General features: G+C 42.9%; 1 protein-coding gene across 1 annotated transcript in view; it reads left to right on the top strand.

The window, feature by feature from the left end:
* The first annotated feature begins 1,390 nt into the window (after positions 1-1,390).
* The window catches only part of LOC110285757 (steroid transmembrane transporter SLC22A24-like), a 75,745-nt gene continuing 53,737 nt past the window's right edge, over positions 1,391-23,398 (top strand). Inside the window, 2 exon segments of the mRNA XM_085833977.1 lie at positions 1,391-1,792; positions 2,656-2,759. Coding sequence (XP_085690103.1) covers positions 1,391-1,792; positions 2,656-2,759 — 506 coding nt within the window.

The raw sequence follows: 23,398 nt of genomic DNA on the forward strand, positions 1-23,398 counted from the left end.
GTTCTACTTGGTAGATTTTTCCTTATTATTATTATTTTTGATGACTTTTGGTTGAAAGTTGATTTTATCTGATATCAGAATGGCTACTCCTGCTTGTTTCTTGGGACCATTTGCTTGGAAAATTGTTTTCCAGCCCTTTACTCTGAGGTTGTGTTTGTCTTTGACACTGAGGTGAGTTTCCTGTATGTAGCAAAATGCTAGGTTCTGTTTACATATCCAGTCTGTTAGTCTATGTCTTTTTATTGGGGAATTGAGTCCATTGATGTTAAGAGATATTAAAGAACAGTGATTGTTGCTTCCTGTTATTTCTGATGTTACTTTTATGTTTGTGTGGCTATCTTCTTTTGGGTTTGTTGAAAGAAGATTACTTTCTTACTTTTTCTAGGCTGTAGTTTTCCTCCTTGTGTTGGCATTTCACATTTCTTATCCTTTGTAGGGCTGGATTTGTAGAAAGATATTGTATAAATTAGTTTTTGTCTTGGAATATCTTGCTTTCTCCATTTATGGTAATTGAGAGTTTTGTTGGGTATAGTAGTCTGGGTTGGCATTTGTGTTCTCTTAGGGTCTGTATGAGATCTTCCCAGGATCTTCTAGCCCTCATAGTCTCTGGTTAGAATTCTGGTGTAATTATGATCGGTCTGCCTTTCCCTTACTGCTTTTAATATTATTTCTTTGTTTAGTGCATTTGGTGTTTTGATTATTATGTGAAGGGAGGAATTTCTTTTTTGGTCTTATCTATTTGGAGTTCTATAGGCTTCTTGTATATTCATGGGCATCTCTTTCTTTAGGTTAGAGAAGTTTTCCTCTATAATTTTGTTGAAGATATTTTCTGGTCCTTTAATTTCGGAATCTTCGCTCTCTTCTATTTCTATTATCCTTAGGTTTGGTTTTCTCATTGTGTCCTGGATTTCCTGGATGTTTTGGGTTAGGAGCTTTTTGCATTTTTTTTTCTTTTTTACTGTCGTGTCAATGTTTTCTATGTTATCTTCTGCAGAGGACCAAGTCTGGAAAGTTATAATATAGTCTGAAAAGACTGCATAACAGATTAACTACAGTTTGCTTTCAGAGAATTTTCAGATCAATGTCCATAGGTAATTAAGAGGTACTGCACAGACAAAGTGTCTCACAAAGTAGATCTTTAACAGATTCCTTATAGAAAGCAACTCAGCAGTCTGTTCCTCTTGATGACCTTAAAGAAAGTAGCTTCACTACCTAACACCTAAGTCATTAGGGAATAGCTGTTCTATGGCTCTGATGCAGAAGGGAAAGGGAACAGATTAAGAAGGGGTCAGGATCTCTATAGTGAAAAAGAACTTGTTAAATCATTTGGGCTCACGCAATAGCAATTTTTTTGTGTGTGCTTTCCTTTGGACACAGTAATTAGTCCTGGATGGCCTTTCAGGACCTTTTGAATCAAGTTGGCAGCCTAGGGAGATTCCAGATTCTTCAGATGATTTTCATTTTGATCTGCAACATAATAATTGTTCCTCATTCTCTATTGGAGAACTTCACAGCAGCCATTCCCAATCATCGGTGCTGGGTCCCCATCCTTGACAATGACACTGTCTCTGATAATGACAGTGGGATCCTGAGCTAACATGATCTCCTGAGGGTCTCTATCCCCCTGGACTCCAACCTGAGACCAGAGAAGTGTCTTCGCTTTGTCCAACCACAGTGGCATCTCCTTCATCTGAATGGCACTTTCTCAAGTGTGACAGAACCAGACACAGAGCCCTGTGTGGATGGCTGAGTGTATGACCAAAGCACCTTCCTCTCCACCATTGTTACTGAGGTAAGTGACTTCATTTCCTGTCATATATTTGTGAGAGGTGTTTAGCAATAGCATGGATAGTTCACATGCTCTGAGCTTAGATTTCATCTCTTAGCCAATATTGATTACTTATCTATTAAATGTGAGACATATTTCCAATGAGTCTAAAACTAATAAAGGATAGGGACCTGTTCTGATTATTTCACTCTAGGGGATGACCACAGTTTAAGAAGTAATTTTTATGTATCAAATAAGTTTGAGTAAATAATTCATGTGTTCTGTTATACATATTACAAGTGGGTATTTATTTTTCAGCTTTGATTTCAAATTTGAAATATCTAGAAGATTGAACAAAACCATAGTGAATTGTGTGGGAGTATGGATCACTGGTATAATGCTTGTGTGGCATGTATGAGCTCAGGATTCCACCCCTAGCACTCTGAAGTCTCAATACTTTGCCTTCTGTGATAGAGTAAATGGGGTTGTGCACAAGGTCCTGGTCTCCAACTTCAGTATTGTCAACATATCTATATCTATACCTATATTATCTATCTATCTATCAATCATTTATTATGAGAGGATATATTTGGGTATGGGATCCAGAACATTTTTAAAGGTTCTTAAATTATTGCAGTATACGACCAAGTTTGAGAATTTCTTAGCATGGATTACAAGTCAGTAGTGCAACCTAAAGAATTAGGCCATAGTTACTAAGGGAAGATTTCTTGAGTCAAGTGTGTTTAATCTGAGATCATTATGGTAGAAGTCAGATGGCGTTAAATGGGAGAAGAGTTCAGGTGTTTTCTAGAATGAAATATGTTGAAGCATTTTGCTATAGTCTGACAGGCTATGGGCCTTTCTTTGATGGTTTTGATATCTTTCAGTGGGACCTGGTGTGTGAATCTCAGTCACTGGATTCTATAGCTAAGTTTGTATTCTTGACTGGTGTGTTAGTAGGAAATACCCTATATGGCTGCTTAACAGACAGGTGAGTGTCTCCGGCTCATGGCTCTATGTGCGAGTACTTTAATCACTAGTGAGTCATTCAATCATTATGGAGTAGCCATTGCAAATTATATTCTAGCTGTACCTTGATCCTAGGGATCCACAGACAGAAATGGAAATTTCAGTCAGTGTCATGAGTGCTGTTTGAATAACAGTCTCTATGTTATGCCCCAGTACAGGGAAATGCCAGGACCAGGAAGAAGGAGTGGGTGGGTGGGGAGGAGGGCGGGGGGGGGGGAGGGTATAGGGCGCTTTGGGGATAGCATTTGAAATGTAAATGAAGAAAATATATAATAAAAATAAATTAAAAAAGAACAACTGCGTTCTAAGCACCACATTTAGTGCTGTGCAAACAGTTCTTTAATTATTAAAAAAAAAACAAAACAAAACCCAAACCAGAAAACCCCAAAACAGTCTCTAAGCTGTGTGGACACATGAATACCCTCTCCATGAAATATAGAGGTGTTTCAGGATGGGAGTAGAAAGTGTCATAGCATGATTGAGAGAGGTGAGGAACAGTCAAAATGTCTCAACACACGGTTTTCATTCTATTTGAATATTCAAAAATGGAAAAAAGCATTGACGCTCCTGTCAGGGCGCCATTGGTGTGTTGGATAGCTCTGCCTGTCACCTTTTTTGTTCTACCAAAGATGATTTCCAAAGGATACACTTTCAGGTTATGAAACAATTAATCTAATGACAACTGTCATCAAAATTTGTGATCTAATAACTTAGATCTGGTGTTTGAAGATACCTCCTTTTTAGTAGATAACCATGTCTGCCAAGCATGTTGTTGCCTTTTTCTGTAGCAGAGGAGTTCTATCCTGGGCCCTCTTATACACATAGCTCCTTTGTGCCTCTTTTATTTTAGCCTCCAACATATTTAGAACCACTGTGTTTGTGTGCACATGGTGTGTGTGGGGGAACATGTACACCATGACTTGCAATGGTGTGGAGGTTGGAGGACAAAAAGTTGTGGGGTCAGTTTACCTTTGCATGGCAGCTGGAGAGCTTTTTGTTAGGCATGGGCTGCAAGGGTCTTTAGCCACCGAACCATCTCATTGGCTCTGCACCTTTTTTATAAGGCTATTAATTCCATCTATAAGGGCTCTACTCTCATATTTTTTCCACATTTTTTTTATTACATATTTTCTTCAGTTACATTTCAAATGCTATCCCAAAAGTCCCCTATAACCCCCCCCCCCCTGCCCTGCTCCCCTACCCACCCACTCCCACTTCTTGGCCCTGGCATTCCCCTGTACTAGGGCATATAGAGTTTGCTAGACCAAGGGGCCTCTCTTTCCAATGATGGCCGACTAGGCCATCTTCTGCTACATATGGAGCTAGAGACACGAGCTCTGGGAGTACTGATTAGTTCATATTGTTGTTCCACCTATAGGGTTGTAGACACCTTCAGCTCTTGGGTACTTTCTCTAGCTCCTTTATTGGGGGCCCTGTGTTCCATCCTATAGATGACTGTGAGCATCCACTTCTGTATTTGCCAGGCACTGGCAAAGCCTCACAGGAGACAGCTATATCAGGGTCCTATCAGCAAAATCTTGCTGGCATATGCAATAGTGTCCGAGTTTGGTGGCTGATTATGGGATGGACCTCTGGGTGGGTCAGTCTCTGGATGGTCCATCCTTTTGTCTTAGCTCCAAACTTTGTCTCTGCAACTCCTTCCATGGATATTTTATTCTGTATTCTAGGGAGAAATGAAGTATCCACATGTTGGTCTTCCTTCTTGATTTTCTTGTGTTTTGGAAGTTGTATCTTGGGTATTCTAGGTTTCTGGGCTAATATCCACTTATCAGTGAGTGCTTATCAAGTGACTTCTTTTGTGATTGGGTTACCTCACTCAGGATGATATCCTCCAGATACATCCATTTGCCCAAGAATTTCATAAATTCATTGTTTTAAATAGCTGAGTAGTACTCCATTGTGTAAATGTACCACATTTTCTGTATCCAGTCCTCTGTTGAGGGACATCTGGGTTCTTTCAAACTTCTGGCTATTATAAATAGGGCTGCTATGAACATAGTGGAGCATGTGTCCTTATTACCATTTGGAACATTTTCTGGGTATATGCCCAGGAGAGGTATTGCTAGATCTAGTGGTAGTACTATGTCCAGTTTTCTGAGGAATGGCCAGACTGATTTCCAGAGTGGTTGTACCAGCTTGCAATCCCACCAGCAATGGAGGAGTGTTCCTCTTTCTCCACATCCTCGCCAGCATCTGCTGTCACCTGAATGTTTGATCCTAGCCATTCTGACTGGTGTGAGGTGGAATATCAGGGTTGTTTTGATTTGCATTTCCCTGATGATTAAGGATATTGAACATATTTTCAAGTGCTTCCCAGCCCTTTGGTATTCCTCAGTTGAGAATTCTTTGTTTAGCTCTGAACCCCAGTTTTTAATGGGGTTATTTGATTTTCTGGGGTCCAGCTTCTTGAGCTCTTTGTATATATCAGATATTAGTCCTCTATCAGATTTAGGATTGGTAAAGATCCTTTCCCAATCTGTTGGTGGCCTTTTTATCTTATTGACAGTATCTTTTGCCCTACAGAAGCTTTGCAATTTTTATGAGGTCCCATTTGCTAATTCTTGATCTTACAGCACAAGCCATTGCTGTTCTATTCAGGAATTTTCCCCCTGTGCCCATATTTTCGAGGCTTTTCCCCACCTTCTCCTCTATAAATTTCAGTGTCTCTGGTTTTATGTGGAGTTCTTTGATCCATTTAGACTTGAGCTTTGTACAAGGATATAAGAATGGATCAATTCTCATTCTTCTACATGATAACCGCCAGTTGTGCCAGCACCATTTGTTGAAAATGCTGTCTTTTTTCCACTGGATGGTTTCAGCTCCCTTGTCAAAGATCAAGTGACCATAGGTGTGTGGGTTCATTTCTGGGTCTTCAATTCTATTCCATTGATCTACCTGTCTTTCACTGTACCAGTACCATGCAGTTTTTTTTTTTTTAAATCACAATTGCTCTGTAGTACAGCTTGAAGTCAGGCATGGTGATTCTCCCAGAGGTTCTTTTATTGTTGAGAATAGATTCTGCTATCCTAGGTTTTTTTGTTATTCCAGATGAATTTGCAAATTTCCCTTTCTAACTCAGGGAAGAATTGAGTTGGAATTTTGATGAGGATTGCATTGAATCTGTAGATTGCTTTTGGCAGGATAGCCATTTTGACTATATTAATCCTGCCAATCCATGAGCATGGGAGATCTTTCCATCTTCTGAGATCTTCTCAATTTCTTTCTTCAGAGACTTGAAGTTATTGTCATACAGATCTTTCACTTCCTTAGACTCACGCCAAGGTATTTTATATTATTTGTGACTATCGTGAAGGGTGTTGTTTCCCTAATTTTTTTCTCATCCTGTTTATCCTTTGTGTAGAGAAAGGCCACTGATTTGTTTGAGGTAATTTTATATCCAACTACTGCGCTGAAGCTGTTTATCAGGTTTAGGAGTTCTCTGGTGGAATTTTTAGGATCACTTATATATACTATCATATCATCTGCAAATAGTGATATTTTGACATTCCTTTCCAATTTGTACCCCTTTGATCTCCTTTTGTTGTCGAATTGCTCTGGCTAGAACTTCAAGTACTACGTTGAATAGGTAGGGAGAAAGTGGGCAGCCTTGTCTAGTCCCTGATTTTAGTGGGATTGCTTCCAGCTTCTCTCCATTTAGTGTGATGTTGGCTACTGGTTTTCTGTACATTGCTTTATTATGTTTAGGTATGGGCCTTGAATTTCTGATCTTTCCATGACTTTTATCATGAAGGTGTGTTGGATTTTGTCAAATGCTTTCTCAGCATCTAAGGAGATGATCATGTGATTTTTGTCTTTGAGTTTGTTTATATACTGGATTACGTTGATGGATTTCCATATATTAAACCACCCCTGCATCCTTGGGATGAAGCCTATGTGGTCATGATGGATGATTGTTTTGATGTGTTCTTAGATTCGGTTTGAGAGGATTTTATTGAGTATTTTTACTCTCATATTTTTTTTTATTACATATTTTCCTCAATTACGTTTCCAATGCTATCCCAAAAGTAGCCCATAGCGCCCCCCACTTCCCTACCCACCCATTCCCATTCTTTTGGCCCTGGCATTCCCCTATATTGGGGCATATAAAGTTTGCAAGTCCAATGGGCCTCTCTTTCCATTGATGGCTGACTAGGCCATCTTTCGATACATATGCAGCTAGAGACAAGAGCTCCGGGGTTCTAGTTAGTACATCATGTTGTTCCAACAATAGGGTTGCAGATCCCTTTAGCTCCTTGGGTACTTTCTCTAGCTTCTCCATTGGGAGCCCTGTGATACATCCAATAGCTGACTGTGAATATCCACTCCTGTGTTTGCTAGGCCCCAGCATCGTCTCACAAGAGACAGCTATATTTGGGTCCTTTCAGCAAAATCTTGCTAGTGTATGCAATGGTGTCAGCGTTTAGAAGTTGATTATGGGATGGATCCCTGGATACCGCAGTCTCTAAATGGTCCATCCTTTCATCACCGCTACGAACTTTGTCTCTGTAACTCCTTCCCTGGGTGTTTTGTTCCCAATTCTGAGAAGGTGCACAGTGTCCACACTTTGGTCTTCATTCTTCTTGAGTTTCATGCGTTTAGCAAATTGTATCTTAAATCTTGGGTATCCTAAGTTTTGGGCTAATATCCACTTATCAGTGAATACATATTGTGTGAGTTCTTTTGTGATTGTGTTACTTCACTCAAGATGATGCCCTCCAGGTCCATCCATTTGGCTAGGAATTTCATAAATTCATTCTTTTTAATAGCTGAGTAGTACTCCATTGTGTAAATGTACCATAATTTCTGTATCCATTCCTCTGTTGAGGGACATCTGGGTTCTTTCCAGCTTCTGGCTATTATAAATAGGGCTGCTATGAACATAGTGGAACATGTGTCCTTTTTACCGGTTGGGACATCTTCTGGATATATGCCCAGGAGAGGTATTGCTGGATCCTCCGGTAGTACTATGTCCAATTTTCTGAGGAACCGCCAGACTGATTTCCAGAGTGGTTGTACAAGCTTGCAATCCCACCAACAATGGAGGAGTGTTCCTCTTTCTCCACATCCTCGCCAGCAACTGCTGTCACCTGAATTTTTGATCTTAGCCATTCTGACTGGTGTGAGGTGGAATCTCAGGGTTGTTTTGATTTGCATTTCCCTGATGATTAAGGATGTTGAACATTTTTTCAGGTGTTTCTCTGCCATTCGGTATTCCTCAGGCGAGAATTCTTTGTTCAGTTCTGAGCCCCATTTTTTAATGGGGTTATTTGACTTTCTGGAGTCCACCTTCTTGAGTTCTTTATATATATTGGATATTAGTCCCTTATCTGATTTAGGATAGGTGAAGATCCTTTCCCAATCTGTTGGTGGTTTTTTTGTCTTATTGATGGTGTCTTTAGCCTTGCAGAAGCTTTGCAGTTTCATGAGGTCCCACTTGTCAATTCTCGATCTTACAGCACAAGCCATTACTGTTCTATTCAGGAATTTTTCCCCTGTGCCCATATCTTCAAGGCTTTTCCCCACTTTCTCCTCTATAAGTTTCAGTGTCTCTGGTTTTATGTGAAGTTCCTTGATCCACTTAGACTTGACCTTAGTACAAGGAGATAGGAATGGATCGATTCGCATTCTTCTACATGTTAACAACCAGTTGTGCCAGCACCATTTGTTGAAAATGCTGTCTTTCTTCCACTGGATGTTTTTAGCTCCCTTGTCGAAGATCAAGTGACCGTAGGTGTGTGGGTTCATTTCTGGGTCTTCAATTCTATTCCATTGGTCTATTTGTCTGTCACTATACCAGTACCATGCAGTTTTTATCACAATTGCTCTGTAGTAGAGCTTTAGGTCCGGCATGGTGATTCCACCAGAGGTTCTTTTATCCTTGAGAAGAGTTTTTGCTATCCTAGGTTTTTTGTTATTCCAGATGAATTTGCAGATTGCACTTTCTAATTCGTTGAAGAATTGAGTTGGAATTTTGATGGGGATTGCATTGAATCTGTAGATTGCTTTTGGCAAGATAGCCATTTTTACAATGTTGATCCTGCCAATCCATGAGCATGGGAGATCTTTCCATCTTCTGAGATCTTCTATAATTTCTTTCTTCAGAGACTTGAAGTTTTTATTATACAGATCTTTCACTTCCTTAGTTAGAGTCACTCCAAGATATTTTATATTATTTGTGACTATTGAGAAGGGTGTTGTTTCCCTAATTTCTTTCTCAGCCTGTTTATTCTTTGTGTAGAGAAAGGCCATTGATTTTTTTTGAGTTAATTTTATATCCAGCTACTTCACCGAAGCTGTTTATCAGGCTTAGGAGTTCTCTGGTGGAATTTTTAGGGTCACTTATATATACTATCATATCATCTGCAAAAAGTGATATTTTGACTTCATCTTTTCCAATTTGTATCCCTTTGATCTCCTTTTGTTGTCGAATTGCTCTGGCTAGGACTTCAAGTACAATGTTGAATAGGTATGGAGAAAGTGGACAGCCTTGTCTAGTGCCTGATTTTAGAGGGATTGCTTCAAGCTTCTCACCATTTACTTTGATGTTGGCTACTGGTTTGCTGTAGATTGCTTTTATCATGTTTAGGTATGGGCCTTGAATTCCTGATCTTTCCAAGACTTTTATCATGAATGGGTGTTGGATCTTGTCAAATGCTTTTTCCGCATCTAACGAGATGACCATGTGGTTTTTGTCTTTGAGTTTGTTTATATACTGGATTACGTTGATGGATTTCCGTATATTGAACCATCCCTGCATCCCTGGAATGAAACCTACTTGGTCAGGATGGATGATTGTTTTGATGTGTTCTTGGATTCGGTTAGCAAGAATTTTATTGAGGATTTTTGCATCAATATTCATAAGGGATATTGGTCTGAAGTTTTCTATCTTTGTTGGGTCTTTTTGTGGTTTAGGTATCAGAGTAATTGTGGCTTCATAGAATGAGTTGGGTAGAGTACCTTCTGTTTCTATTTTGTGGAATAGTTTGTGAAGAACTGGGATTAGATCTTCTTTGAAGGTCTGATAGAACTCTGCACTAAATCCATCTGGTCCTGGGCTTTTTTTGGTTGGGAGACTATTAATGACTGCTTCTATTTCTTTGGGGGATATAGGGCTGTTTAGATCATTAACCTGATCTTGATTCAACTTTGGTACCTGGTATCTGTCTAGGAACTTCTCCATTTCATCCAGGTTCTCCAGTTTTGTTGAGTATAGCCTTTGGTAGAAGGATCTGATGGTGTTTTGGATGTCTTCAGGATCTGTTGTTATGTCTCCTTTTTCATTTCTGATTTTGTTAATTAGGATGCTTTCCCTGTGCCCTCTAGTGAGTCTGGCTAAGGGTTTATCTATCTTGTTGATTTTCTCAAAGAACCAGCTCCTTGATTGGTTGATTCTTTGAATAGTTTTTCTTGTTTCCACTTGGTTGATTTCACCCCTGAGTTTGATTATTTCCTGCCGTCTACTCCTCTTGGGTGAATTTGCTTCCTTTTGTTCTAGTGCTTTTAGGTGTGTTGTCAAGCTGCTAATGTGTGCTCTTTCTAGTTTCCTTTTGGAGGCACTCAGAGCTATGAGTTATCCTCTTAGAAATGTTTTCATTGCGTCCCATAAGTTTGGGTATGTTGTGGCTTCATTTTCATTGAACTCTAAAAAGTCCTTAATTTCTTTCTTTATTCCTTCCTTGACCAAGGTATCATTGAGAAGAGTGTTGTTCAGTTTCCACGTGAAGGTTGGCTTTCTATTATTTATTTTGTTATTGAAGATCAGCCTTAGTCCATGGTGATCTGATAGGATGCATGGGACAATTTCAATGTTTTTGTATCTGTTGAGTCCTGTTTTGTGCCCAATTACGTGGTCAATTTTGGAGAAGGTACCATGAGGTGCTGAGAAGAAGGTGTATCCTTTTGTTTTAGGGTAAAATGTTCTGTAGATATCTGCCAGATCCATTTGATCCATAACTTCTGTTAGTTTCACTGTGTCCCTGTTTAGTTTCTGTTTCCATGATCTGTCCATTGGTGAAAGTGGTGTGTTGAAGTCTCCCACTATTATTGTATGAGGTGCAATGTGTGCTTTGAGATTTACTAAAGTTTCTTTAATGAATGAGGCTGCCTTTGTATTTGGAGCATAGATATTCAGGATTGATAGTTCCTCTTGGAGGATTTTACCTTTGATGAGTATGAAGTGTCCCTCCCTGTCTTTTTTGATGACTTTGGGTTGGAAGTCAATCTTATCTGATATTAGAATGGCTACTCCAGCTTGTTTCTTCAGACCATTTGCTTGGAAAATTGTTTTCCAGCCTTTCATTCTGAGGTAGTGTCTATCTTTTTCTCTGAGATGAGTTTCTTGTAAGCAGCAAAATGTTGGGTCTTGTTTATGTAGCCAGTTTGTTAGTCTATGTCTTTTTATCGGGGAGTTGAGTCCATTGATATTAAGAGATATTAAGGAAAAGTAATTGTTGTTTCCTGTTATTTTTGTTGTTAAAGTTGGCATTCTGTTCTTGTGGCTGTCTTCTTTTAGGTTTGTTGAGGGATTACCTTCTTGTTGTTTCTAGGGCGTGGTTCCTGTCCTTGTATTGGTTTTTTTCTGTTATTATCCTTTGAAGGGCTGGATTCGTAGAGAGATAATGTGTGAATTTGGTTTTGTCGTGGAATACTTTGGTTTCTCCATCTATGTTAATTGAGAGTTTGGCTGGGTATAGTAGCTTGGGCTGGAATTTGTGTTCTTTTAGTGTCTGTATAACATCTGTCCAGGATCTTCTGGCTTTCATAGTCTCTGGTGAAAAATCTGGTGTAATTCTGATAGGCTTGCCTTTATATGTTACTTGGCCTTTTTCTCTTACTGCTTTTAGTATTCTATCTTTATTTAGTGCATTTGTTGTTCTGATTATTATGTGTCGGGAGGTATTTCTTTTCTGGTCCAGCCTATTTGGAGTTCTGTAGGCTTCTTGTATGTTCATGGGCATCTCTTTCTTTAGATTTGGGAAGTTTTCTTCTATAATTTTGTTGAAGATGTTTGCTGGTCCTTTGAGTTGAAAATCTTCATTCTCATCCACTCCTATTATCCGTAGGTTTGGTCTTCTCATTGTGTCCTGTATTTCCTGGATGTTTTGAGTTAGGATCTTTTTGCATTTTCCATTTTCCTTGATTGTTGTGCCCATGTTCTCTATGGAATCTTCTGCACCTGAGATTCTCTCTTCCATCTCTTGTATTCTGTTGCTGATGCTTGCATCTATGGTTCCAGATTTCTTTCCTAGGGTTTCTATCTCCAGTGTTGCCTCATTTTGGGTTTTCTTTATTGTGTCTACTTCCCTTTTTAGGTCTAGTATGGTTTTGTTCATTTCCATCATCTGATTGGATGTGTTTTCCTGTTTCTCTTTATGGACTTCTACCAGTTTGGTTGTGTTTTCCTGTTTTTCTTTAAGGACTTGTAACTCTTTAGCCATGTTCTCCTGTAGTTCTTTAAAGTCCTTCTTGATGTCCTCTACCATCATCATGAGATATGCTTTTAAATCCAGGTCTAGTTTTTCAGGTGTGTTGGGGTGCCCTGGACTGGGCGAAGTGGGAGTGCTGGGTCCTGATGATGGTGAGTGGTCTTGGTTTCTGTTAGTAAGATTCTTATCTTTACCTCTCGCCATCTGGTAATCTCTGGAGTTGTTATAGTTGTCTCTGTTCAGAGGTTGTTCTTCTGGGGATTCTGAGTATCCTCTGTCAGCAGACCTGTACAGACTAAGTTCGGCGGAGTCCCGGAGCCAAGATGGCGCTCCCTGCAGGGCAGGTCACTGTTCTCCGGCTGGGAGGGTGTCGGATGTCTGCGGCCCCAAAAGGGTGCTGCCTCAGCGGTTCTGTGGCTCCCGCCTGTCCCAGAAGCCGTCTGCCCCCGTGGTCCCCACTCTGACCTGTAGAGACTAAGCTCGGCGGAGTCCCGGAGCCAAGATGGTGCTCCCTGCAGGGCAGGTCACTGTTCTCCGGCTGGGAGGGTGCCGGATGTCTGCGGCCCCAAAAGGGTGCTGCCTCAGCGGTTCTGTGTCTCCCGCCTGTCCCAGAAGCCGTCTGCCCCCGTGGTCCCCACTCTGACCTGTAGAGACTAAGCTCAGCGGAGTCCCGGAGCCAAGATGGCGCTCCCTGCAGGGCAGGTCACTGTCCTCCGACTGGGAGGGTGCCGGATGTCTGCGGCCCCTAAAGGGTGCTGCCTCAGCAGCTCTGTGGCTCCCGCCTGTCCCAGAAGCCGTCTGCCCCCGTGGTCCCCACTCTGACCTGTAGAGACTAAGCTCGGCGGAGTCCCGGAGCCAAGATGGCGCTCCCTGCAGGGCAGGTCACTGTCCTCCTACTGGGAGGGTGCCGGATGTCTGCGGCCCCAAAAGGGTGCTGCCTCAGCGGCTCTGTGGCTCCCGCCTGTCCCAGAAGCTGTCTGCCTCTGTGGTCCTCACTCTAACCTGTAGACTAAGTTCGGCGGAGTCCCGGAGCCAAGATGGCGCTCTCTGCAGGGCAGGTCTCTGTCCTCCCTACTCTCATATTTTTAAAAAGAGTTTTAATTGTTCCTTGACAATTTCATGGTTGTCAGCAATTTGCCTTTATATCTGCTCCACCTGCCCACCTCCACTGGCTTCCAGGTGCTCCAGCAAATATCTCTTTCCCTTCATGTAGACTTGTTAAAAAACACAGTCACAGTGTAAGGTACCATTACAAGATTTTTATGTGTTTAAAATACAGGTGTTTAGATGTGGGGCGCCACCCCACATCGTCGCCATTATAAGATGGCACCGACATCGCCTGCCTCTGGAGATGAACAAGTGATCCGCGCATGTGCTGGCATTAACCGTTCATGGTGCCAGTTGCCCGCCTGACAACGTCACCTCGGGTGACAAGAATTTGGCCTATAGAGAATCGCCACGTCCGAGGCGAGAGAAATCTCCTATATAAGGGAGGCGGTTTTCGGGCTTGGGGTCTCCGCCTTGTGAAGCTGATGCTCTCCCTCTCAAGACGCATTAAAGCTTGCTACAGAAGGATCCTGTTTGTGTGCCGCGTTGTTTCTTGCTGGCGGGAAAATCAGCGCGGGACATTTGGTGCCGAAAAACCCGGGAATTGTGACCAGACCATCGTCAGCACCTTCGGAGACCCCTCGGCGACGGGGAGGGTTCAGAACTGTGGCTAGACTACGCATCGGAAAGGTATGCCTGAACATGAACTCTTTTCTTTAACTCTTTCCCAGGTATTGGGTTTGTCCGGATTGTGGTTTAGATTTCCAGAGGCCATTATCATCGCTATTTTAGCTCTTCTACTCTTCCTCCTGGCCAGTTATATCTGTGAACATAGGCGGTGGTGTTAACAAGTTTCCAACAGCACATCAGTCCGTTGTAGTTGTCGTTGTAGTTGTAGTTGTAGTTGTAGTTGTAGTCCGTTGCACTCCATCGCGGCGCCAAATTAGTCTCTTGTAAATGAAAGAGCAGAAAGGCGAGCCGTACTTTCGGTTTCTCGCTGTTGCGGTAAGTCGGACGTAGATAAGCCTTGGGCCGCGCCAAGACATCTTTTTGATTCTAACAGTGACTTAAGGCGGACGTAGATAAGCTGCGGTTACTTTTGACCCGTTATGGGGTCGTCACAGTCAATCCAAACATCACTTGAAAATCTCCTTAAGAAAAGAGACCTAAAGCTAGGGGACAAGGTTCTTAAGCACTTTGTTGAGGAGGTAGATAGAGTTGCCCCTTGGTATGCCGTTTCTGGCTCCTTGACCTTGGCCTCATGGAAAAAATTGGGGAAGGATCTTGATTTGTGCCCCGACTTACGTATGGGCACCAAAGCAGTTTGGAAGATGATCAAAAACTGCCTTGAGGATGAAACATGTGAGGAAGTCAGAAAAAAGGGACAAATAGCTTTGGAGACCGTTCAGGATGGCATGTCAGAATCTGAGCGTAGTGAGAGGATGGGTGCACGTGCACAAACTAGGAAGAGGATCCCAAAGAATAAAAGTGAAAAAGGACCTCCCAGGAAGCCTAAGAGGGCGGGAGAGAGGGGAACAAGCAGTATACCTGCCTCCCCACATGAGGAATCGGACTCCGAGGGAGTACCGATTTTTCAACCTATATCTAAGCCTGGGTTGTACCCAACCCAAGAGCTTGAAGCACTCAATATTCAAAGCTCTGAAGAGTCATCCGGAGCAGAGAGTGGGAGACTAGATACAGAGGAAGAGGAAGAACTTGATGAGGAAGCAACCAGATATGAGAGAGAGAGGTATTATCCTGATGAGAGGCCGTTAAATAAACGGACCTCTAAACCTGCCATTTCAACAAAACCTAATGCTTTACCCAGGAATCCCGTACAGACAGTTCCCTCTGCCCCACCACCTTATGAGATACGCCCTAAAGCTTTCTCATTGTTACCTGAAAAGGTGCATCGCAAGCTCAGGCTCGCTTACCCTGTCTATGAGCAAGATGGTGGGAGAGTATATGCTCCTGTTGATTATAACCAAATAAAGGAGCTTGCAGAATCAGTTAGAAAGTTTGGAGCAAATGCCAGTTTTACTCTAATGCAGTTAGATCGACTGGCATTAACCGCCCTGACGCCCAGTGACTGGCAAACAGTGGCGAAAGCTGTGCTACCAAGCATGGGACAATACATGGAATGGAAGGCCCTATGGCATGAGGCGGCACAGGCCCAGGCTAGGACTAATGCCGCAGCCCTGACCCCAGAGCAAAGAGACTGGACCTTTGAACTCCTTACAGGACAGGGTCCTTATGCAGCAGATCAGGTCAATTATCATTGGGGAGCTTATGCCCAAATATCCAGTACTGCTATACGAGCATGGAAATCACTCAACCGTAAAGGAGAAACTAGTAATCAGCTCACCAAGATTATACAGGGACCTCAGGAACCATTCTCAGACTATGTGGCCAGGATGATGGAGGTAGCAGGAAAGATTTTCGGGGATCCTGATTGTGCCGGACCCTTTATAGAGCAATTAATCTTTGAACAAGCCACTCAGGAGTGCAGAAGTGCAATAGCGCCGAGGAAAAACAAGGGATTGTCAGAATGGCTTAGAATATGTAGAGAGATTGGTGGACCGTTGAGTAACTCTGGGCTCGCCGCAGCCATTTTACAGGCACAAAGGCGACCTCCCCCTACGGGGGGCAGCAGTCGCACCTGCTTCAACTGTGGGAAATCAGGGCATCTCGCAAAAGATTGCCGAGCACCTAAGCAAAACCAGAGAACTCTTACCCTATGTTCCCGATGTAGAAAGGGTTACCATCCAGTCAGTCAATGCAGATCAACTAGAGACATTAAAGGCAACCTCCTCCCGCCTGCTATCCCTGTTAGACAGGAGCCAAAAAACGGGCCTGCGGGCCCCCGGCCCCGGGGCCCTCAAAAATACGGGACCCAATTCGCTGGGACCAGTCCCCTGAGCGAGGAGGCAGATCAAGCCAAGGCACAAGAATGGACTTGTGCGCCACCACCTCAATCTTATTAACACCTCAGATGGGGGTTCAACCTGTCCCTGCCATGCCCTTAGGGCCTCCCATACCGGACAACGCGGTGGGACTTATCATTGGCCGTGGTGCCCTTACCGCATGCGGACTAATAGTCCATCCAGGCATAACAGATAATCAACACATCCCAAATATGCAGATTCTATGCTCCAGCCCTCATGGTGTATTTTCTATTAAAAAAGGGGACAGGATTGCTCAGCTCCTCCTCCTCCCGCTGCTGGGAGAATTACCCAATCAAGATAAAAAACTTATGGGATCTTCAGAAATGGATTCGGCCTATTTGACATTGTCACTTGATTCGCGCCCGAAATTAATCCTTAACATAAATGGTAAAAATTTTGAGGGCATTCTTGACACCGGAGCTGATAAGAGTATTATTTCCACACATTGGTGGCCTAAAGCTTGGCCAGTGACAAAATCTTCTCATTCTTTACAAGGCCTGGGGTATCAATCCAGTCCAGACATTAGTACCAACCGGCTGGTCTGGACGTCACCAGAGGGTTTAAAAGGATGCTTTTCCCCCTACGTTCTACCCCTACCTGTAAATCTCTGGGGGAGAGATGTCATGACAGATTTAGGACTGACTCTGACCAATGATTATTCATTACGTCTTAGAGAAATGATGGAGAAAATGGGTTATCAAGAAGGCCAGGGTTTGGGACGCCATGAACAAGGCGAACCACGCCCAATCTCACACAAGGCCAATAAGGACAGAGCAGGCCTGGGTTTTTCCTAGGCGCCACTGAGGCAGTACGACCTATACCATGGAAAACGGAGGATCCTGTGTGGGTTCCTCAGTGGCCGCTAACCTCCGAGAAATTGAGCGTTGTAACACAAATTATTGCAGAACAACTAAAACTCGGCCATATTGAACCCTCTACTTCCCCCTGGAACACCCCCATATTTGTAATAAAGAAAAAGTCTGGCAAATGGCGTCTGTTACATGATTTAAGAGCTATAAATGGACAGATGTCCCTGTTAGGGCCTGTACAGAGAGGATTACCTATGCTGTCCGCCCTTCCTAAGGGCTGGAACATCCTCATTATAGACATCAGAGATTGCTTTTTTTCCATACCGTTACACCCTGCGGATAGACCTCGCTTTGCCTTTAGTGTCCCCTCTATCAATCATACAGAACCAGATAAGAGGTATCAATGGAGAGTCTTGCCCCAAGGGATGGCCAATAGCCCTACTATCTGCCAACTGTATGTAGACCAAGCACTCGCCCCGATAAAGAGACAATTTCCACAAATAGTGTCTATCCATTACATGGATGACGTCCTGCTTTGCCATAAGAATCCATCTGTACTGCAACAGGTTTTTCCTGTGTTACAGAAAACATTAGAGCAATGGGGGCTACAGATAGCCACTGAAAAGGTGCAATTGGCAGACTCTGGACAGTTTCTAGGTTCTTTTATACAGCCCAACATTATTAAGCCACAAAAAATAGAAATCAGGATGGATAATTTACATACTTTAAATGACTTTCAAAAATTGTTGGGAGATATCAATTGGCTTAGACCTTTTTTAAAAATCCCTTCAACAGAATTGAAACCCCTGTTTGATATCTTGGAAGGGGATTCTCATATCACCTCTCCTAGAAAATTGAATCCTTTGGCAGTGGAGGCACTTAATAAAGTAGAAAAAGCAATAAGTCAAGCGCAGCTTGTTAGAATAGATTATTCCAAGCCGGTTTTGTTATGTATCTTGGACACTCGAGGCTTACCAACTGCTGTCATTTGGCAAGAGGGGCCCCTATGCTGGGTTCATCCACAAGCCTCCCCTGCAAAGATTATCGATTGGTATCCGGCCGCAGTAGCACAATTAGCATTAAAGGGATTAAAAATGACAATCAAATACTTCGGCCTTGAACCTAATATCATTGTCATTCCCTATACCCCTAATCAAATACAGGTGTTAGCTGCTGCTTCTAATGATTGGTCCATTCTATGTGTCACATTTAGTGGAAAATTTGATAATCATTATCCAAAGCACCCATTGTTACACTTTGCCCTGACCCATCCATTAGTTTTTCCCAAAGTAACAAGTCATTTCCCACTTAAAAATGGTCTTGTAATTTATACAGATGGCTCCAAAACCGGGCAAGGGGCCTATGTAGTTAATAACATTACCCATATCAGACAATATTCGGAGGTTTCCCCTCAAATTGTTGAGTGTTTGATAGTATTAGAAGTTTTACAGCAATTTGATTGCCCGCTCAATATTATTTCTGATTCCTTGTATGTGGTTAATGCAGTTCGCCTGCTAGAAACTGCGGGCCTAATAAAACCTTCTAGTAGGGTAGCACAAACCTTTGAACAGATTAGAAACCTTCTATTACAAAGAAAACATCCCTTTTATATCGTACATATGAGAGCCCATTCTGGACTCCCTGGCCCCATGACAGAGGGTAATGAGCTGGCAGATCAGGCTACGCGACTTGTGGCCACAGCACTATCCTCACCACTAGAGGCCGCCAAAAATTTTCATAGTAAGTTTCATGTTACCTCTGAAACACTTCGCCGGCGCTTCTCTTTAACAAGGAAAGAAGCCCGCGAGATAGTCACACAGTGCCAAAACTGTTGTCAGTTTCTGCCCACACCTCATTATGGTGTCAATCCGAGGGGACTCTCCCCCCTACAAGTTTGGCAGATGGATGTCACTCATATTGCATCTTTTGGTAAGACGCAATACGTTCATGTGTCTATTGACACTTGTTCTGGTGTGTTATTTGCAACTCCACTTTCAGGAGAAAGGACATCTCATGTAATTCAACATTGCCTCGAGGCCTGGAGTGCCTGGGGTAGACCAAAATGTCTTAAGACAGACAATGGACCTGCTTATACCTCAAATAAATTCAAACAATTCTGTGCACAAATGCAGGTGACCCATATCACTGGACTTCCTTATAACCCTCAAGGACAAGGCATCATTGAAAGAGCTCATCGAACGCTCAAATCCTATTTATTTAAACAGAAAGGGGGAGCGATAACAGAGTTGCCCCCTGGCCCAAGAGTGGCACTATCCATGGCACTCTTTACTCTAAATTTCTTAAACCTGGACGATGCAGGAAGGAGCGCTGCAGAGCGCCACTGCTCGGAACCAAAGAGACCAAAAGAATTGGTAAAATGGAAGGATGTGTTGACTAATCAATGGAAAGGCCCGGATCCTATCCTAATAAGATCCAGGGGAGCTGTTTGTGTTTTTCCACAGAGTGAACAAAATCCTTTTTGGATCCCGGAGCGGCTAACACGAAGTATAAACCAAGAAGATGATCATTCTCCTGACCTTTCTGTGGATAACCCTAGCGCCAACGATAAGGACACATGAGTTTCGATGGGGAATCATGTCAACCTTCCCACTTCCAATGCCGGTGATGTATAACGCCCAAGTTTTCCCTCGCTTGTTTATTACTGATAAAGAATTAGGCCTTCCGTTTTTGCCCTGGGATTCTCAAATAGAACGAGTAGTGGATAATAGAACTCACTACCTTCTGGGTAGCCTATGCTTTAGCATCAATGGGACGGTGCCCAGTTATATTGGGTTACATACTCAATCTATGTCAAATATTATTAATGGATGGACAAATGCTACACATTGGGGCGGGAATTTTACAGAATTATTTGGGCTAATTATTCTGAAGGTCTCAGACAACCAAAGTTGGCCCCGTTCTGCCATGCAAAGGAGGACTCGCATTCCCCTTTGCCTTGGTCAGGATGCCAATATGCGTATGGCCCCCTTTTCTTTAGATTGTTAGTAATGCTTCCTTGCCAAGTAATTCCGATAAGCTTGATTGTATGATGCAACCATGTTATTATGTTCTGTGCTGGAATGCTTCTGAGTTCCCCTTGGCCCTGGTAGCACGCCTGCCCCGATTTGTGCCTGTTCCTGTGGAGGCCCCAAGTTCAATGGCATTATTCAGAGAAAGGAGAGATTTTGGAATTTCTGCCGTAATTGTGGGCATCATCGCAGCCACCGCTGTAACAGCATCGGTTACTGCTTCGGCCCTGACCCTTTCGGGCACGGTGCGGTCGGCTGCCACCATAAATAAATTGTCCTCTACGGTGACCACGGCCATGGAGGCTGGACATCTAGCTTATACCCAGATTCAAGGCAGGTTATTGCTAGTGAATCAACGCATAGATTTAGTCCAAGAGCAATTAGATGTTTTGTGGCAAGTTGCCCAATTAGGGTGCGAAAGAAGATTGCCAGGTCTTTGTGTGACCTCTGTACAGTATGACAATTTCACACGGGCTGCTAATCTTTCTAAAGTTTTATCCCAGCATTTGTTACAGAATTGGACAGTTGAATTTGACCAGACCCTGCGGGAACTCCGAACAGCGATATTACAAGTCAACTCCACCCGCCTAGACCTGTCCCTCACCAAAGGCCTCGCCTCCTGGATTTCTTCAGCATTTTCTTATTTTAAAGAGTGGGTGGGGGTGGGAATGTTTGGAGCCTTTTTCTGCCTCGGACTGGGCTTTATGCTTTGGCTAATTTGCAAAATTTATAGTAAAAGCAAGAGAGAAAAAATTATGATAACTCAGGCACTCATGGCCTTAGAGCATGGAAGGTCAGCGGAAGTCTGGCTTGCGGCACTAAAACGGCAGTAGATGTTAGCAGCCGGTCGCCGGCCAGGCAGCTCTTGCACCCTCAGCATCTCTATGCGTCGCACGAGGATGAGTGCCCGGTTTGAGCAGCCCATGAGGGTTGTTGAGCTAAGCATCGCACAGAGAGATACCCCCGCTCTCTCTGGGAAGCATGCCGTCTTGAAAAGGGTTGCCTGTCCTAGTGTCCCTTCCTCAAGAAAAACGACAGAGAGATCGGTCAGGAGTATGTCGGGTCCCACCTAGAGCCTAGACAAGACCCCTGCACATATCTTTTGTTTTTAAATTATCTTTGGGGATTCGGCCTCTACTTCCGCCCTCCTTGAATGGGTGGCTGGCTTGCCTTTGTATAGAAAAGGGGGAGATGTGGGGCGCCACCCCACATCGTCGCCATTATAAGATGGCACCGACATCGCCTGCCTCTGGAGATGAACAAGTGATCCGCGCATGTGCTGGCATTAACCGTTCATGGTGCCAGTTGCCCGCCTGACAACGTCACCTCGGGTGACAAGAATTTGGCCTATAGAGAATCGCCACGTCCGAGGCGAGAGAAATCTCCTATATAAGGGAGGCGGTTTTCGGGCTTGGGGTCTCCGCCTTGTGAAGCTGATGCTCTCCCTCTCAAGACGCATTAAAGCTTGCTACAGAAGGATCCTGTTTGTGTGCCGCGTTGTTTCTTGCTGGCGGGAAAATCAGCGCGGGACATTTAGCCTGTATGCATGTCTGTGCTCCATGTGTGTGCCTAGTGCTCCACCTTCTGGTGTACACCAGAAGATGGTGATAATTACACTCAAAATGGAGTTGCTGATGATTGTAAATTGCTATGTGGGTACTGGACTAGAACCTGGGTCCTCTGGAAGAATAGCCAGTGCTCTTAGCTGCTGAGCTGTCTCCCCAGCCCCACATTATGATATTTCAAATGAAGTGTGTTTTTGCAATTCTTCTTTTCCCACATCCCCCCTGAAGGTCTCAATCCCCTCCCTGTTGCTCCCCCTAGATTTTCTTCCCTTTTGTGTTTCATTGTTCTTTTTTCCATCCTTCTTATCACCTAATATTTGGCCTCTTTTCTGGATTTTGCAGGTTTTACCACATTTACACCTCTTTATATATATGCATCATATAGGCTATGATCCTCATTTATGGTAGAACATGCAGTTTGCTCTTTCTGGAATGGGTGACCTCACTAAATATTATATTCTTTGGATCCATCCATTTCCTGAAAAATCTCATGATTCCTTTACAGCTAAAGAATATTCCATTGTGAACATGTACTGCATTTTCATTATTAATTTATCTGTTGATAGGCAAGTAGGCTGGTTCTATGTCCTTGCTATCACAATTATATAGCAACAATAAAAATGATGAGCAGGTGAATTTGGGCCTGGATATGGAGTTTTTGGGTCTATACTCAGGAGTTGTATGCTATGTCATATGATAATTTGAATTTTCGAGTAACAGCCCGACCAATTTTCATATTGGTTGTACTAATTTGCACCCCCTACTGGCTGTGAATAAATGTTCCTCTTTCCCCATATTATCCTCAACATTTATTTTCAGATTTTCTGATGATAGCCACCATGCCTGTGGTATTCCCTCTCACAGTTAACAAAATCTGAAAGGCGTCTCTTAGTACTATCAGACCAGATAGTAATATTCTAAGAATGAATCCTAGAGACACATCAGATTGGAGCAAGTTTGTAACCTGCTCTTCCTGGGGCAATGCCACAGAGGGCCAGGCATGTAATTTTGTTTGGAAGTCATGTTCACTAATATGTCTTGTGGACTGTGCTTATTCTTTGCTTCTTTGTTAAATCCTGAGAGTAATGTTACATTCTCCCACTCCATTAAACCATTTTCCCTTAACTTTGTGTTTTTGTTTTGTGTATTTGAAAAGACTGTTTACCTAACTATAAATTTCAGATTCAGAATTATAATTTGTGCTTCTTCTTCTCAGTAAAAAGTCATTAAAATATTTATTCATTTTTATTATTTGTGGGCTGTTTTATTTTATTTATTTTAAAGATGATGTCTCACTGTGTAACACTTGCTGGCCACCCATTCTAGGGTGGCATTAAAATCACAATCCACATGCCTCAGTTTCCAGTGACCTAGAATTATTAGGGTTAAAACAGATTTTGGGGTTAAAACAGTGTTTCCCAACACCAGGAACATGGAGGAAGATAAGTAAGATGTCTGGCAACTGGGGATCAGGTCATCTGACAAGAGGCAGGAGAGGGATCAGGGAAAACAATAAAACTGGTTTCAGTTCCCTCTGAGTAACTAAGGTACTTCTGCTTTTGCTTACTGTATGGTCAACTTTGTGAGTACTTACACTTTTATACATATTTGTGCACCTAATTAGAAAAGACTGAACTGAAGGTAAGGGCAACTTCTAAGAAAGTATCTTCCTTGCCAGGAAGGATGATACCCAAAGACCACCCTAGGGAAGGCAAGGAGAAGGAACATGGTATATTAAGATGTCTAGGGTCAGCTGTTGG

The sequence above is a fragment of the Mus caroli genome, unplaced genomic scaffold (assembly GCF_978045245.1).
Source record: "Mus caroli unplaced genomic scaffold, Mus_caroli_1 scaffold_20, whole genome shotgun sequence".
Classification (NCBI taxonomy): Eukaryota; Metazoa; Chordata; class Mammalia; order Rodentia; family Muridae; genus Mus; species Mus caroli.